The 17,844-nt window shown below is 41.7% G+C and overlaps 2 protein-coding genes across 5 annotated transcripts in view; both read right to left on the bottom strand.

Moving 5' to 3' along the window:
* Positions 1 to 5,529, bottom strand: part of CPNE8 (copine 8) — a 70,833-nt gene extending 65,304 nt beyond the window's left edge. For 2 of the 4 annotated variants that reach the window (XR_005952737.1, XM_041405480.1), the window contains exon 1: positions 5,329 to 5,529. Coding sequence is in view for 1 of the 4 variants with exons in the window: in XM_041405480.1 (XP_041261414.1) it covers positions 5,329 to 5,468 (140 nt within the window). In the remaining 3 variants the exon portion in view is untranslated. The remainder of the gene's footprint in view (positions 1 to 5,328) is intronic. The other 2 variants (XR_005952738.1, XM_041405481.1) reach the window with 2 other exon arrangements.
* A 5,933-nt stretch (positions 5,530 to 11,462) lies between these two features.
* The window catches only part of LOC121336306 (maltase-glucoamylase, intestinal-like), a 73,109-nt gene continuing 66,727 nt past the window's right edge, over positions 11,463 to 17,844 (bottom strand). The window contains exons 24-25 of the mRNA XM_041405325.1: positions 14,107 to 14,539; positions 11,463 to 11,567 (exon numbers count right to left, since the gene is read on the bottom strand). Coding sequence (XP_041261259.1) covers positions 11,463 to 11,567; positions 14,107 to 14,539 — 538 coding nt within the window. The remainder of the gene's footprint in view (positions 11,568 to 14,106; positions 14,540 to 17,844) is intronic.

Raw genomic sequence — 17,844 nt, 5'->3', positions numbered from 1 at the left:
CGTCTCAGGGGTGGGTTAAAACAGCCTGTCCCTAGTACATGGAAAACCACTCCATGAAAAGCCACTGTCCATGAAGGAGACAGAGGAGTCCTATGCTGTTATTTGAATAAAGGCAGAGAGCCCACTCAGCCACATGCCCATGGGGTTTCTCTCTTGAGGTTTCAAAGGTCACAGCCCCCTTTTGTCCTAAAATCCCAGCCACATGTCATCCTCTTCCTTTCCCCAGTGGCTGCAGTACTAGGAAGGGACAGCCTTCCCAAACCACCTACCACATTCCCCCTTTGAACCTGTAATTTTCCTCCAGAGTTTAGAAATTCAGGCTATGTGGTTTCTGCAACAGACTGTGTGCTGATCCGTTTGTCTACTACTCTTAAGTTCAGGAGCCAAACTGTCTGGGTTCTGCAGCTTGAGGTGGGCAGAGGCACTGAGACCCTTTTCAAAGACACTGACTCCCATTTCTCCTTAAGACACTCACCCATGGAATTGTTTGTAAAGACACTAGCATCCATCTTTCCCATCACTAGCTACCGCAGGACAGAACTTACAGTGCAAACAATCTGCTTTAAATTCTATTAGTCACACTGCTGCATATTTAAAATTTAAACAATAGAGACACACAGGTGAAAACTAAACTTGCACTCTATCAGGAATGCATCTCCATGGCTATGGACACTGTAAAGCATTTATATTTTTTCTCATCTGAAACCAGTTGGTTCTCTAGGCAGTATAATTTCAAAGAAAAAACCAATATAAGATCAACCTTCTGTTGGCCGTCACATAACCACTCCATGGACTTTTAATTTAAGCTAGAAACACACACACAAAAAAAGCAGGAGGATGAAAACCAGGTTTACCATAAAAATTAATTTTATTTTCTGTATTTTTACTACACAGAGTTACAAACTCGAATAAGAATTCGTTATGAATATCTCTTTCTTTGTTATATCTTTTTGTGACAGAGACTTCTAACAAATTGTTAATATTTTTAAAAAACTGAGAAGGTAAACATGATGGCTGGAGAGACATGATCTTGCCAGAAATCAGTGCCTAAGAAGATCAAATATGTACTTAAACATACTTTTAGGTATTGCAAACACTTGGAAGTGGCTGGTTAAGACTTTCATGCCACCAAACAAAACGAAAAAGTCTGAAGTTGTATGCTTTGCTTGTTTGTGCAAGAAACTTGAAATTTAATAATTTCCATTACTGAGAATAGGGGTTGCTTAATTCCATTCAGGTCATTAATTAATGTTAGATTTCTGTACAAATTGTGAAGTGGCATAGGACTGATCCAAAACAGGCATGGGCAACCAACCGTATTTCTGCTGAACTAACTGTGACAAGGTGTTTATGGTGCCTTTACGCACGTAACGCTGTTGTGGGAACACAGGCAGTGTAGAGTTTATCCAACATAAACCCAGACCAATAAAGACACACTGCCTGATTGAACATAAAGCCTTTCAAAGCAGTATTATCATAACAAACGTCCTGAATTAGCAAAGTGACCCTGCACTGCGTCAATATTTTAAAACCCTCTTTCCAATAACCATGTCATCTTCGATACACTACTAGAAAATGATAAAACTACAGCTTCACTTTTCTACAGGTCCTGAATTAGCAAAGTGACCCTGCACTGCGTCAGTATTTTAAAACCTTCTTTCCAATAACCATGTCATCTTTGATACACTACTAGAAGTCAAAATGATAAAACTACAGCTTCACCTTCCTATACATATTAAAAAACCACTCTCAATAAGATAATTCTGATTGACAAGTCCATAAATAAACATTAACATGAGATATAACAAAACTCCTGACCTTTCTATTAACGTAATACTGCAGAATGGCTGCAGATTTATCAGATACTACGAGAAAAAATTCTAGGCCTGTCCACACAGTAACCATGATAAACAGAAATCATCATTATACAGATTATAATAAAAAAATTAAAAACTTGAAGCCATTAAAATACACCTAATTTTGTATGCTCACACAGAGCACAAACTTCAAGATACCTAACCACAATCTTGCAGTTCTCAGCATTAGATGAACTACTTCAGTCAACACATAGTAACAGCACTAACAGAGGGAAGATGGGAACAGAATACGAAGTTTTTCCAAGACTTAACTAGATTGGAATCAGTGGAGAACATCAACAGAGGGAAAAGAGGATGACAGGTATATGGCCTGAAGCTTACCTGAAGCTCACATAAGACCACAAGCTTACACACACAGCTGGCAAGAGAAGAGTTGTGTCTAGACACAGGCCTATAATCAGCATGCAGTGCAAACATCCCTGTAGAGGAAGAGGAATCTTCGGGCTGGAAAACATAGTGAGTAAAAGGACAGAGTGCAGCCTATTTCCACTCCCTCACACAGACTGCAGGGACAAGGTCTTGGTCCCTCACCACATGACAACTGTGCAAAATTATGCCAGGCAGAAACAAATAAAGATTGCATGGCAGGCGACAGTAACATTTTAATCAGATCATAAATGCCCTTCAGCACCTGTGAGGAAAGGAGAGACAGGGTGCAGAGGGAGATGGCTACTACAATTGATCCAGACCATAGTGGACAATTACCAACACCAGAGGATTCTGGTGTATGTAAGTTCTTCATATGTAAGTTCTTCTGCCATATTAGAGCTGGCTCAAGTCAAAGACTTCTGTTTCCTGATAAACTACATCTTAGAGAGTCAGAAAAGAATTGTGAAGTTTTTATTTGATAGGCACTGAGTAGTAATAACTAGAATTAAATTAATTTATTGCTTTTCCAGCCAACACCAGAGGATTCTGGTGTATGTAAGTTCTTCTTCATATGTAAGTTCTTCTGCCATATTAATTTATTGCTTTTCCATGATTTTTAAAATTACAGCTAATGCTGGCATTCAAAAGCCATGGGAATTATATGAAAAACTTTTAGTCATAATGAAATTCCAAAAAGAGCATTGTCTGACAATCAAAACACTTCTGGATTTTAGAATTTTGACAGAATTTTTCATTCTATGAAATACATATGAGATACATTTCTCCTAAAGGCTACCTGATGTGACCCTGAAGCTAAACCAGGGTGACTTGAAGAATATCAAGTACTGCAATGCCATCTGCACAGTGCTGAATCTGGATACTTTGGCAACACTGGCAGTATGAGGATGCAGGCAAATTGGGAAATGCTGACAAATAAATCACATGGAATTGTGAGCTAAAGGAATAGAAACTGTATCCTTACTGAATAAGACAGAAAGACACAACAAAGGAAAGAAGAATCACAGATTTACCTTATGGCACAAACAGTTTGCACTGCTTCACTGACCACAAGTTACACCACCTGTACAAACTGGAAGAACTTCCCTCATGTCCTACAAGGAAAACAAGCAAAAACCCACAAAAAACAAACAACACCCCCAAAAAAACCCACAAAACATCACCACAAAAAAACCCCAAAGCCAAACAAAAAGAAAAACACAAGGAAAAAAATCTAGGAATAAATGATAGTTATCAACTAACAATTGCTGATGTAAATTAGTGACCACATTGGTCCTACAACTCTTCAGGTATCAAGGGAAAAAAACATCATGACCCAAACTGTTGTTAAAAGCAATTCTCTCCAGGTATTAAGGAATAAAAACCTGCTAATTATTAAAGAATTTTCAGCATTCTCTGAATTTTGCAGTTTGCTCTTGCAGTCTTTCCCAATTCCATTTAACACCACATTTCACAAGCTTTAGCCAATGAATGTGTTTACAGATGAATCACAAACGTGTTAACCATTAATCTCTGCCCTAGTGTCACTCATTTTATACTCTGCTCTGAAGCACAATTTTGTAATCAAAAATTGTCATCCAGCACATACAGAAGAAAGGAATCTCCATGGAAATTCCCATCTTTCTGCACTTGACATCAAGACAAATTAAAAAGTTTTAACAAAACTTACATGGCTTTTAACACCTACAGAGAAACTGCTGCTGTAAATGATATACTGAAATTAGTTACAAGTAAGGTCAAAATCGATTGACTATTCTCTATACCTGCATTTCTATGTAACTATCTGATGGATTATTAAACCACTATGAAACATGGCAGGTATACACAAATGATACCTGGAATTAAATGAACTCCCATACTAAGTGAATTGGGTCAAATTCAGCATAAGTGCTCTGACATCTGCAACTGTGACAGGCTAAGAACTTAAATGCAAAGTAAAGGTCCTGGATTGCTTTTACACATTGCAGCACACTGTTCCTCGGACAACACTCGGTGCTTGTGAACCTTGCAGAGATAGCAAGTACAATGGGGTGTTTATATGTCAGCATGGTGACTGCTGCAGTATAAAAAAATTAATCTTACTCTATTTCTCACTGCTTCAGCCTTCTTTGGAAATCCACACTTGCTAAAACATCAAATCAGACTTTATTTACTAAGGAAAGAGAGGGAGTGGTCTGACAATTTTAAGTTTAGAGCACTGCCGTTCTATCGTGCTAGCAGTACTGGTAAACAGCAACATTATAAAAGGGACTGTAGAAGAAACTCTGTCTCATTTCCCATCAGGAAATACACTGACAGTTCAAATTTTCCGCTAGAAGCTGCCAACTCTGCTGGCGAAAGGCGTCACCGCTTTGCAACTACTAGGAAATACTTAAGGAAGTCGCGGAATGTGAACGAAGACATTAATAAAAAAGAGCACAAATAAAACTATTTTTTAGACCTCTAATGAAAAAATCTCTGCATCACGGGAGAAAAAGGACTTTTGAAATACCGATAAACAAGCGTCAAAGGAACAAAACCACAGACACTACATTTGGTGTTATGGGTTGGCTTTGCCTCAAATTCTCGGCAGCAGCGTTACGACAAAATATGACGAAGCGCCACAACACGCCCGTACTCCTAAGTTTTGCAAGAGAGCCTTGAAGAACCTACGACAGGATTACTGCGGGCGGAAGGTCTCATTCCCCACCACGGCACTTGGGACAGCTCCAGAAGTTAAATATCTGCCGGGCAGGATGCGGGGCGGCGGCAGCCGCTGCCCGGCTCGGCAGAACCCGCGGCTGCGGCGGACACGCCCGGTGCGCGGCCAGCGGGCTGCAGCGGGCTGGCGGCCGGCCCCGGGCTGCGCCGGCTCTGCCCGAGGATGCACCGGCCGCTGCCCGCGCCCGGCACGCTCCGAGGGCAGGAGCGAGAGCCTCGCACAGCGCGGGCATGCGGAGCGCGTCCCGCGCTGCCCTTCTCCTGCTCGCTCCGCTGACAAGCCCGGGACGAGGGGTCCCCGCCCGTCCGCCCCCTCCGACGCCGCGGGGCGAGCGGGTGGCGCGGCCGCGAGCCGCCACCGTACCTGCAGGACACGGAGAGCTCCACCTTGGTGGCCGGGATGCTGGAGCTGAGTACGTTAAAATCCCCCACGGACGCCATCTTCGGAAGCCCACCGCTTCTGCCCAGCTCCTGCTGCCCCGCCGACTTCCCCAGCCCGAACATGGGACAGAGCGGCGCGGGCGGGAACGAGGGACGGAGGGAGGGAGCGAGGGAAGAGGCGGCGCCTGCTGGCCTCCACAGCGAGACGCCGCTGCCGCCCGTGGCGCGGAGCCCCGCTCCGCACCCGCGGGATGCGCCCGCCGACTGGAGCGGCGAGGCGGCAGCGGGCCGTGACGTCACTGCCAGCGGGAGCCGCGCGTGCCCGCCCCGGGCACGGGGCGCCCGACGGCCCGAGCTGGGGGGACAGAGCGGAGCCCTCAGGGGAAACGCGGCACCGGGCGAGGGGACACAGCGGAGCCCTCAGGGAAAACGCGGCACCGGGCGAGGGGACACAGCGGAGCCCTCAGGGGAAACGCGGCACCGGAGCCGCCACGGCCCCAAAGCGGGCGGGCCGGGGAAGTGCCCCGCTGGAGAAGTGCCCAGGGTGCAGTCCCGAGCGATTTCGCTTCCGCGCCTCCCCGGTCTCTTCTCTCCTGAGCCCTGCACGGAAACTCCCGCTCCGTCCCGTCCCGCAGGCTGTCCGGGGAATCTCCTCCCTACGTGTTAGTGAAAGAGGAGTCTCCCCGGTGTCTTCCCCTTGGCTCCTGCACGGAAGCTCCGGCACCGTTCTGTCCCGTTCCGCGGGCTGTGCGGGAATCCCCTCTTTCCGCGTTAGTGCGTGTGCGGGTCCCCGCGCCGCGAGCACCCGCAGCGCCGGCTGGGGACAGCGCGTGCGGGCCGCACATCAAGGCCCGGCGCGGGGTGACCGTCCCGGGGCCGCCACCACGAAAGCGCCGGGCGGCGAACGCGGGAGGCTGGCGGGGCGCGGCCGGTGCCGCCAGGGGGCGCGGCGGGGCCGGGCCCGGCCCGTGAGGGCGCCTCGGGGCGGCGGCCGGCAAAGGGGAGCGCCGCGGCCGTGCCTGCCCTCGGAAAGCCTACGGCCCTTCCAAATGCAAAAGAGGCGAATTTGCCTCGGTTACACGCTGAAAAACGGGGGCTTCACTCTCTCAAACGTGCTCAGACCCATTCCTTTTTTTTTTTTCCCAAGACCACCAGTCCAGTTGCCCTGAATCTGTTCACAGTAATCCACAATAATCACGACAGCTCCATCATTTTATATGTAATGGGTTTAATTTGTATCCATTATTATAGCATCTAAGTAGTCCCCAATATTTATTTCTCATCACAGCAGATTGAAGAGAGGTAGAAGTGCTTCCATTCCCATGTCACAGGTGGGAAGTTAAGGCACAGGGAAATGAAATGCCATGTCTGTAACTACACAATATGTAGGAGTCCCCCGAAAGTCCCCGAAAATCATATCCTGAACCCAAAATCATGTACTGAATTCCTCTACTCCTCTGTCTGTTGAGAGTTTTACATACAGCAATAAAAAAGTTTAATGTGTTTATTTGTAAAAAAAATGTAACTCCAAAGCCACAAACATTATCAAAACACATTCATTTTGAATTTATTTCTAGATTCTTGTTGCTGCAATTCAAGTTCAATGCTTTATCTCAGGTAGTACATCAAAACAATGGTAAGAGGACCTGAATGTCAACACCTGGTTAGCTCATAGCAAAGAGAAGGAAGAGCAGTGGGAATGCAGAAGACAGTAGCATGTTCTCATGTACAGGAGATATACTCCCTGTGCACAGCACACATCTGAAACATAACTCCAGTGGCAGAAGCTCAAGTAAGATGTTATGCCTATTTTATTCCCAAACTTCTGACCACATCCCAGTTCTAATAATCTGGCTCTTTGTTTTCAGGTGGTTATCACCTGAAATCTCATTTCTTTATTTTGATTCTCTTGTCCAGAGCAATTTGTTAAGCACAGAGCAATTTCTCATCAGATATCTCCAAAGTACTTCCTCTTAAACCAATCTGTCTAAAGTTCTCACTAGAGCCAAGAAACCACGTACCTTCACAAGTATTCTAGGTGTGTCTGCAGGCAGCCAAACCAGTAAGCCTACAGCTGAAATTCCTTAAAAAAGCCAAACTGCAAAACCCAAACAAAAAAAACAAGAAGAAATTTAGTTCATTATTGTCTTTGTCTGTACAGTAATGTGAAGGGATGGGTGCAGGACCAGTGCTGCCCTGAGAGGCTAATGCTGAATACAAATAAGCTACCAGATGACTAAAAGCTAAAGAACAGTCTTTGAGAAAAAAAAAAAACAAGAAGAAATTTAGTTCATTATTGTCTTTGTCTGTACAGTAATGTGAAGGGATGGGTGCAGGACCAGTGCTGCCCTGAGAGGCTAATGCTGAATACAAATAAGCTACCAGATGACTAAAAGCTAAAGAACAGTCTTTGAGAAAAAAAAAACAAAAAACCAAACTGTTTTTCAGCTTTATCATACAGTTCCTCCCTCTTTTCTAATCCGCTATAAGGATCTAAACATGATCAGTGTATCCCACAGTGCATGGCATGAATAACCAAAAACGTATGAAGAGTTATTATAGTAAGGATAGTACATCACTATAAATGATATAGCTGTTACAATGCTATAGGTGTGAGTAATTTCAAAGGATATCATGTAAGTGTGACATGATCTTACATTATTCTCTACTAATCCACTTTACTTTTGGTTACGTGGGGGTTTGTTTTGATCCTTTTTTATATTACCTGATCTTAATATTTTATTCTGCTTAGAAAAATGGAAATTGTTGGTGATTGCTGATTCCATAAATAGAGCACCCTATGAAAATAATGGAGGAGTTAAGGAAATTCAAGTCTTCAGTGTTGCTGGGGAGATATCCATCTTCTCTCATCACATTTGTAAAGGCACAACTATTTTGTCTTTTAATGTTTCGGCTTAGAGTAAGTACATAGTTCTCATGCACTGAGAGTAATTTATATCGGAAAGAGAAACTAAAAACTAAACCAAGGGAGACTTGAAAGATAGGCACCAATGGGACTAAATATACATTATTATCATTACAGAGAGGCACAGAATTTTTTCATTCTTAAATGGCACTAAGGTGTGGGGACTGGAACAATGTCCAAGTATTAGGACAGAGGCAGTTTTAGTACCTGAAGTTTATGTACAAAATGCCTATCAGATTACAGTGCAAAAAGAAACATAAGAGCTGTGTGTTGTGTATGGTAAGCTGACATTTGAATGATATCAGTGACTCTCTGAAAATTTTGCAATGGAAAGCAGGACATATTTTCCTTGCTTTCTTTTGTGATTGTTACTTTATTATTACTAGCTCTTGCTAATTATCAGATGCCTACATAACTTGCTTCAATACCTGCAGCCTAATTTAAGGAATGAGGGATCTATTTGCAGTAATTATAGCATAAACTATGAGCAAACTAGAGATTCCAGAATAGCTGTAATGCGTAACACTAGATGATTGCTTTAAAACATCACAGCTTCCAGGTTTCAGCAGCGTAATTGAATCCGAATGCCACAGGATGCAAACATTGATTACTTCCCTCCACCCCCTCAGCTTTCTGCCACTATTAGACATCTCAAAAAAGAAGCTTTATGATTAAATCTTTGTACTACTGAAAAAAATAAACCACAGACAGACAAATCTGTAGGAAGTTAAGGAACTGGAAATGGCATCTATTCTAGTTATGTGATAGAATAGGTGGATGATTATAGAAGTGAGCTTAGAAGTGAGCTTCAGCATTATTGGAACAGAACAATGTGACTACAATGCATTTTCATGACAATGACATGCCTACTCAGTCTGAATTTGTGATGAACATACCATATTCCCTTGTTCTTCAAGTATCCATGCAATAGATCACTCAAGTAATATTAATCAGATGTCATAAGTTTATATGGATGCCACCAAACTGCTTCTTTCAAGAACCTGAAAAATGGGGTGAACTTAGCCATAACTTGGTCCTTTCTGGTAACTGAACACAGCGCTGAAACAATTCCAATATCCTAATGTACACTACAGTTTGAGAATTGTTATATCTTTCTTTCCTGCCTTTGATTAATATATTTAATTTCCTCCTTTGCTAGTGCTGATTGTTTCAATCCATTGAACAAAGACAAGGAATTTAGCATTTGCTGGGACAAGTGGAACCATCAGTGCCACCATCACTATTGGAACCATTGGCAAGAACCGTGGCTGAACACAGACTACAGGCTTTAACCATCTCTAACAGACATGCTGATAGATACATTCAGGCCCTTTATTCTTCTAGGATGAATTATCTCCTATAACTTCATGATTTTGTGATCTGTTTTCAAAACACACAAATACTGATGAAGCTCTATTTTTGTGAAATAAAGTCTAAAGGAGGTGTCAGACTCCGAGGTTAGAAATAAAGAAAAACTCTCCACTTCTTTCAGGGTTTCACTTTAAACACTACTTTTTCAAGGATTAGTGTCTACAGTCTCACAGGTGTCAAGAAAAATACATTTCTTCTTCTTAAAAAGTATCTGGGTCTTCTGTGTTTAAAAGCCTTTGAAACCCCTCCTCGCTGTCTGCATAAGAGCACCTCTGTCGTGAGGACCCAGAAAACCTTGTCACCATGGCACAAGCGTGAGGAAGGTTAGTGAGTCATCAGTGCAGAGACAGCTAATAATTTTACCCTTTCTGTACCGTGATGAAATTAGTAATGCTGTTGGTTTTGTACCTTTCTACTGTTTCCATGCAGAATAAAATCACAAAGTATAAACAGCACTTCCCCTCTTCATACACACAAAGGGCAGCTATCCAACAAATACTCTTGTCTCACTATATTACATTCATTTACACTAGAACTATGTTATGTATCAAAGTACCTTTAGCACTAGATAATTTTCCTGTATTATTTCAAATTTTCTTCCTGTTTGATCCAGGCAAGAGAGAGATCAGCAGCACAACCATAAGGTCCCTTCCTGCCACATCCTAAGTGTTCTTCCATAGAATCAGGTTACGTAGCATCAGTTCCTGACACAATTTTCAGTTAGTTCAAGAGCTCTTCAAAATGACAAAGACTGCTGAAACATTTTCATAGTCATCGAGGAGGTGTAATGGAATCTATTTCACATCTTACACCTAGTACTGCACAGTAACGTCTCTACGAACAGAGGAATTTTAAATCTACTGAGCACTTTTTCTGGCTCTCAGAGTGAAGCAAGTAGTGTGGAACTCAAGTTCTAAAAATGTGACTTGGGAGTATTTTTAGTACAGGCTTTTAACTGTAAAAAAAAGTCAGATTAAAGTTCAGAAGTTCAGATTTCATTTTAAAGGACAAGGAAAACTGATTAGATGTTTTTGGGTAAAAAAGTGTTCATGTACCTTCAACTAAGCATTGGACATCCAGATTTCATTTGTGGACAGGCTGCCAGAAAAACATAAGGATACACTTTAAATAAATTCTCTAGAAAGACAGTTTATGACTGGCTCATGGTAACAGATAATTCTGGGTTCTGCTAAACTAAGTGTTTACTATGGCAGAAAGAATGGTAAGAAGAAGATTGTCTGCATACAATTCATCTCAAAAATTCTAAATAACAATGTCCTTTTTCAATGAACATAAGATTAGACAGCCCCAAAATGAAACCTCAAGATGTTTGTCACAAGATCTGCTGAACAATTCAGGAAAGTATTTTAGTCTCAGAAGAGGCAGAGGAGAATCTGCTTCTTGCTCTTCAGTTACTTCCCATGTTCTTGGACTACTCTTGATGACTGGAATTCTTTTTTCCTTCCCTTCCATGCCCAATCACTTCTAGGTCTTACATATTTCTAAGAAATATCAGCTGATTTGCAGAAAATATTTGTTTGTTACAAATCTTTTATGAATAATATATTTCACAGTTTCTTTCTCTGCCTAATCTCGACCCATATCTTTTCCCTCAGCATGCTTCTAGAATATTCATAAAATCAATGCCAACATTAGCAATACTTCTTGGGAGGCCAAGTCTTCATATGTAACAGTTGCTTTGTGAATTTGGCTAATGCAGAAGAAATTAGCACATAGCCTCTACAATTTAAAGTTATGTTATCCAGTTATTTTCTTCATGGTAACTAAAGTCAAATTCTGTTCTTTTAGGAAAAAAATCATTACCGGATTTCTGAACCCAACAGCAGCAGTGCCCAAACTGCTACATCCTCCTCCATCACCCGGCTGGTGGCTTCAGTACTCATGCGCGTGGCTTCGTGTATTTCCTGATAACATCAAGGACATATTGGGCATGGAAGCAACAGTAACTCTGCCAAAATAGACACAGATTTAATCTTTGTGAGTAGACTCCAACACAGATGTCAAGCACCAATTGCTTATCTATTACCTACATGTAAATATTCAGACAAATGTGTACACGGTGAGGGGAATGACCTGCACTAATCTGGATAAGTGTTGGATCTACTGCTTGTCAATAGTCACACACTTGATCTCACATAAATAAATACTCTGGATGATATATCAGGTTCACTTATCATTTCATCTTCCCAGAAGGATCCCTGTGGAGTCAGGGAAACACTACATATTCTAATTAGCCAGCAAGAAACAAACCCTAACTTTTCTGTCGATTGCTTTTTAACAGTTTCTTTCACAAATTTCTCAGTGTAAGCCAAGATAGTGGAATTTCAGAAAACTTGTCACCATATGTGCCCATAACATTTCTATGTCTTCCTCATTTTGAATAAAAGTCGTGGGTGTTTCTGTATTCCTTCAAAGATCAGTGAAATCCCAGCATGTTGCCAGGCCCCTCCATGTACTATTTTTCATACAGTCAAGCTTACAGTGAAGTTATGTCCCAAATAAATTTTGAAGGCTGTGTGTGATTTACTTTATTGACTTCTTGATTATTTTTTTTCCCCCAAGATTGTACTTGTTTTGTGGAAGAAACCGACAAATGCCCTTTGGGCAAAAAGAGCAGATGGTTCTATTTCCAGAGAGGAAAAACTTCATGGCTCCTTAAGACTTTCTGTCATATTTGATAATTCACTGTTAGACACAGAACCAGAAAGCATAAGCCTCTCCCACACAATGGGTTCCTATGGTCTGGGTTCTAGAAAGAGTAAGAATTGTGTCTGGAAAGATTTGTGAAATTGTGTGAGGATATAAAACATTCTGTTTCCCAGCTGGAAGATTTTCAGAGTGGGTAACAGATCATACCAGTACTATCTGTGATGTTGATTTGGCTTCCACAATTGATTTTATGCCTCCACCTGCAAGGACTCAAGCAGCAATAACTGCTTGAGAAATAATAGGAATATCATGAAACACCTCCACTCCCATAATTATCAATCATTAGTCCTCGATAGGAGCGTCAAGGTCATGTGCTCAGTCTGACACAGCAGACTGTGATCCATTAAACCACTTTGGCTTTCACCTCCAGGCAAGGACTCAAGCAGTAGGGGCTTTTTCTTCAGCTACTCAAAGAAAGTTTATAATTTTAGATAAAATGCAATTTTCTGAGCTACTCAGTATGGTTGGGTACTACAGAGCCCATAGTTTTCTCCCAGTGTGTAAGCAGACACCAGGTTTCTCTCAGGGGAGGAGCTCTGCAGTGATGTGGGCTGCTCTGCCCCTCAGTGAACCTGGCTGTTTCTGACACAGCTGCAAGATCTCTGCAGCAAAAGGGAGATCCTTGTACGCAACATATTTTGAAGAAATGCAATTACTGCAGGACATTGTCTTCTTTTTCTTCCAGTTTACCAGAAGCAAGCTCCAAAGTGACTATACAAACTCTCAGAGAAGCTGATTTTAATCACTCATGACTCATAACTATGAATTAAATTTTCCAACTTTACAGCATTTATTTTGATTGCATTTTATAATGACAGTTGCCATCCTAGTTACCAAACACTAATTTATGATATAGGTTAATTCTGCGTTATTAATGAACTATCAAAAAGGCAGTGTGACTTATAGTACTGACATTTAGCAAGTCACTAAAATATCTAGAGAAGAAATAAGACCTTCAGGGTTTCTTCTTTTCCTCTCAGAAAACAGAAAAGAACCACAGATAGAAAAGTGAGTTTTGTAAGAATATGTCTTCTTTTTTCATCCTCATGTATTCCCTCATTCATGAATTTTAATTTTATATTATTTTCCATTCAATTAAAATACCTTAAACAAACAGTTAACAGCGTGTGGATTGTCTTTTGGGAACACTGTCCATCAGATTTTTCTCATTTCATGGCAACATTCAAGCAATTAAAGTTTTAATGAGGCTGAAAATTTCCAGCCCAAATAATGTAATGAGTTTGACTATCTTCCAGAACAACTGTGGCACTAATGCAGGAATGCATTTAACCATGTGCTTGAATTCATAACTGTGTTGTTGGGCAGCAGCTGTCTGTCTCTTAAGTGAGGTGTAAAGCTCGCACTTAACATTTGCTGAGCTTGGAGGGTTCACTGCAGCATTGCTTTGCCTGTGTGAGAAGTACAAAGTACAATAGTGCCATTTTCCCACATGTCACATTCTGCTCTCTCAATGTACTTACTCATATCCACAAATTACTCAAATGAGACCTGATCCATTACTTATTTTCAGCTTTAAAATACTACTAAAGATTGCACAGTATTTCTCAAATGGGTGGTAAATTAGATTCTGTTACTTAGCAGAATATGAAAAATTAAACTGTATCGGCACCATGGACTGGGCTGTGCAGATGAGTGTCAGGACTTCTTATTCTGTATCTGTGGTAAGTGAGAACCCTTCATTTCCTCTTCTTTTTAGAAGGTGCCCCAGGGTACCTTTGTGACGCTTGTGTTATGCCCAGTTTCTGTTCTGGTTGTGCTGGATAGAAGTTCTGCCCCTGTGGGGCCGGTTCTGGGGCGAGGCCGGGCAGCAGGAGCGCGCGGTTCGCCCTCAGGAGCGGCGCTCCCTGCTCCGCATTGCCGCTGCTGGGCCGCGCTGCCTGCAGCACGGACAGACAGACAGACAGCGGGACACAGCTCTGCTCTGCTTCGGCTGGCTTTAGCTCGGGCAGAGACGTTCCCTGCACTCTGGCTTTTCCTTTTCTTGGAGCTGCTCAGCCCTGCTCTGCACTGAACCCGAAGGGCTCCAGGAGCTCCCACCTGGGCCCAGCAGGGCCGGGGCCGCGGCATTTCCAGCGCAGGAGGGACGGAGAAGAGACTGAGCGAGCCCAGCCACGGCCACAGCAGGGACTTCGGGAGTTTGCCATCCCTTCAGAACAGCGAGAGGGTGTATTGGTTAATATAAGTTAATTTCTTATACTTGTGAATGCTTTGTTTGTTAAATTAACAGGTTTTTTCCACTTTTCTCCAAGGAAATTTTTCCCAAACCATTTGGGGACCCCATTCAGAGGGTTCTAAAGGGACCCCATTCAGAGGCTTCTACCCAGATTTGCCCTAAACCAGAACAGAAGGGTTTTGCATCCGGATCAAAACATTATTTGTTTTCCTAAAATGACTTCATACACATTATTTATTCGACTGTGAAATAAACAGTCATCTTCAAAAATAAAGAACTAATTAGTTTGGGGCAATTGCCAGATACCAGCAGCATACTTTCCAGAGCCACAGTAGCAAGAATTCTGTGAAAATTATTCCACTGTTTAGGTAACCGTAGCACAGTTGTCTTCAAGTTGTTCTGCAAAAAAGATGCTGGTTTGCTGCCAGCACAACCAGCATTTGTCCCAGCTGAGAAAGTAACTTCATAAACACGTCAACTTTTTTTTTCTGGTGGGAAAAATGAATAAAAGGAAACAAACCACCAAAGAATTCTAAAACAAATTTAAAGAAAAAGTAAATGGCCAATTTTAAAATTGCCACATGGACTTTAATTCTGAATGTTCTTCAGAGATAAACACAAAACTCATCCAGGTGTCCCTGCCAGCTGTGCTCTCTCCAGGTGTCCCTGCCAGCTGTGCTCTCTCCAGGTGTCCCTGCCAGCTGTGCTCTCTCCAGGTGTCCCTGCCAGCTGTGCTTGCTGCCTGCAGGCTGCTCCCATGTTTTGCTGGATTATTTCACTTGGGGTGTTTCAGCCCTTAGGGCAGGTTCAGTGATGTGCAGGAATGTGCTGAAGTCATTGCCACAGAAGGAGTCCCCAAATACTATCTCTTAAAGATAAATTCAGTCACTCCTTGGGATTATTTTTGTCAATTCTTCCTACTTCAGCAATTTACTGTAGATTTGTAGGATTGTCCAGGATTTTCCCATCCCTATACCTTAGCAGATTTTAAGAGAAATGTTGTCGATATTACAAAACACTTATGAAACATAAATATGTTAAAGCCTAACGTGTTGCCTGTTGAAGTCAGTACTTCCCACTGTTCCAGAGGTGCCCAGAATGGGTGTGTCCTACACCACAGCCTGCAATTCCCAAGGAAGGCCCACTGGCCCCTGAGCAGCTTACCTGGGCAGAAATAAAGCCTAGAGGTTAATGCATCCCAGTACTTGCATGTAACAGAGCAAACTGCAACAATATGCTTGTAAAAATAATGCTTCAGATTGTGGTGGGGTTTTGAGTTTTTTTTTTTTTTTTTTGGTTGGTTTTTTTGTTTTTGGTTTTTTTTTTTTTTTTTGGTGTTTTTTTTTTTTGTGGTGGACACTCTCTCTGCAAGAAATTGTTTTCATTCCTTGTTTTTCTCACAGCTTCAGCTACACAGTTTGAACATCCAGCTTTTCCTGTCTGTAGCATTTGCTGCAGTACTGAAACAACAGGAGAAGAGCAAACTTGTTAGGCAACATCAGTAAGACTGATCACTTGCCTATTTTTGGCTGGTTGTGAGAGCAAGATTAAGGAACCAGTTATCCCAGAAGCTAACATTTAATGGCACCCTGCAGTGCCACTATAGATCACTTAGCTGAGCCACCACTTAGATGGTCATTGCTGTCATACACACAGGATGCAAATATTTCCCAAATGTAATGCTTAAACCATTAGCCTTGCTCTTCACTTATTCTTCAGATAAATTTTAAAAACTCCATTTCAAACAAAATTTAAAAAAAAAACCAACCAACCCTCAAACTGCTTGAGTGTGGGTGATGCACTCTGGGGGTGCCTTTGTCTGCACTGGTGGCAAGGGGCACCCCTGCTCATGTCCAAGTCTGGGCTGCAGAGACTGCATTTAAACAGGAAGAATCTCACTCCATCTCTTTTATTTCCTGTGTTCAGTAAATCCAAATAAAGCAGTGCACATAGCAATAATCCTGTGGCAATTTATAGTCATAAATGCTATAAAACAAATAGCATTAAGAAAAGGAACTGTAATAGGCTTGACTTGTTAAACATATGCAAGGATTGGTTGCATAGGAACTAACACATAAAATTCATTGTAATTGTGTCAGTTATAATAGCAACCACAGGGAATGTAAATTTCATACTCTCTAAGTTAGTGTCTTCTGTTTTCTAGAGGTGGAAAAGAAGAAACCATGAAGAAAACATTTGCAGTTCAGGGGTGGATTGTGAGATCTGCTTATAATAAGATAATTATTGCTTTTTAAGGTTCAGCAGAAGATATGCTTATTAAGTTTAATAATGGCTCTATTAAAACACAAAGCCAAATAATCAACAGTTGTCCTGCCTCAGTAGAGTAACAATTAAAGGGTGTGATGATCTGGAGCAGTAAAAGGAATAACAGCAAAGTAGACAAAAGTGAGAGAGAAACCACTCTGCTTGGAAACTGAGTATTGCAGGATAAAAGGCTATTAAAGAATATCTGAAGTAACCACAATGCTTACAGTAGAGACTATTTGCCTGGTCAGTGAGTATCATTAAACAAAAACTGAAGTCACATTTAAAAGCATAATGCTTTTTTTCCATAAAGCAACATTTCAGTAACTGCTGATCTGACCTCTGCACCTCAAAACAGCACAACATTAGGAGTTTGAGACTTGATTCATTGTCCCATAAAAATTAGCAGTAGCAGGCTAAATTGATAATGCAGAAAGAGGAGCACTAGGAGTATTTTAACATTCTGCTGGTAGTGCTGGGTTCACATTGTCCTTCCACGTGTTAGACTGAAAGTTTATCAAATTTCTGTTAGGAATGAAGTTTTGCAGGGGAAAAAATTACAAATATTTTATCTAACTTAGATTTCACAATCTCCTATAAAATCTTTAATAAAACATCCTGTTATTCCATATTTATTGCCAGCTTGACATGAACATTTAATGTGCAAGTCTATTTTATAAATATATAAATAGCTACATTTTCAAAACTTAATTCAAATGGGTATCTGCAAGTGATCCAGAAAGAACAAAAGAAAGAAACAAATACCTGTAGCACACACAAAAATACTGATGTCTGGTAAATGTACACAGAAGAAGAACATCATCCACACACAAAAGAACTCTTGAAGACATAACATAACAGACATAACAGTCGTCTTGAAATTGTTGCTTCATGGTGTGAAACTTCCCTTAGGTGCTGAAAGGCAGGAAGTGGCTGTGTCACACAGGCAAAGAAATTCTTGGCATCACACTGGAAATGCTGTTTAAACTTCCCTTGCTTTTCAGCTGCCTATA

This window comes from Onychostruthus taczanowskii, unplaced genomic scaffold (assembly GCF_017590055.1).
Source record: "Onychostruthus taczanowskii isolate IOZ18803 unplaced genomic scaffold, ASM1759005v1 scaffold23, whole genome shotgun sequence".
Taxonomy (NCBI): domain Eukaryota; kingdom Metazoa; phylum Chordata; class Aves; order Passeriformes; family Passeridae; genus Onychostruthus; species Onychostruthus taczanowskii.
This window is presented reverse-complemented; position numbering and strand designations above follow the sequence as displayed.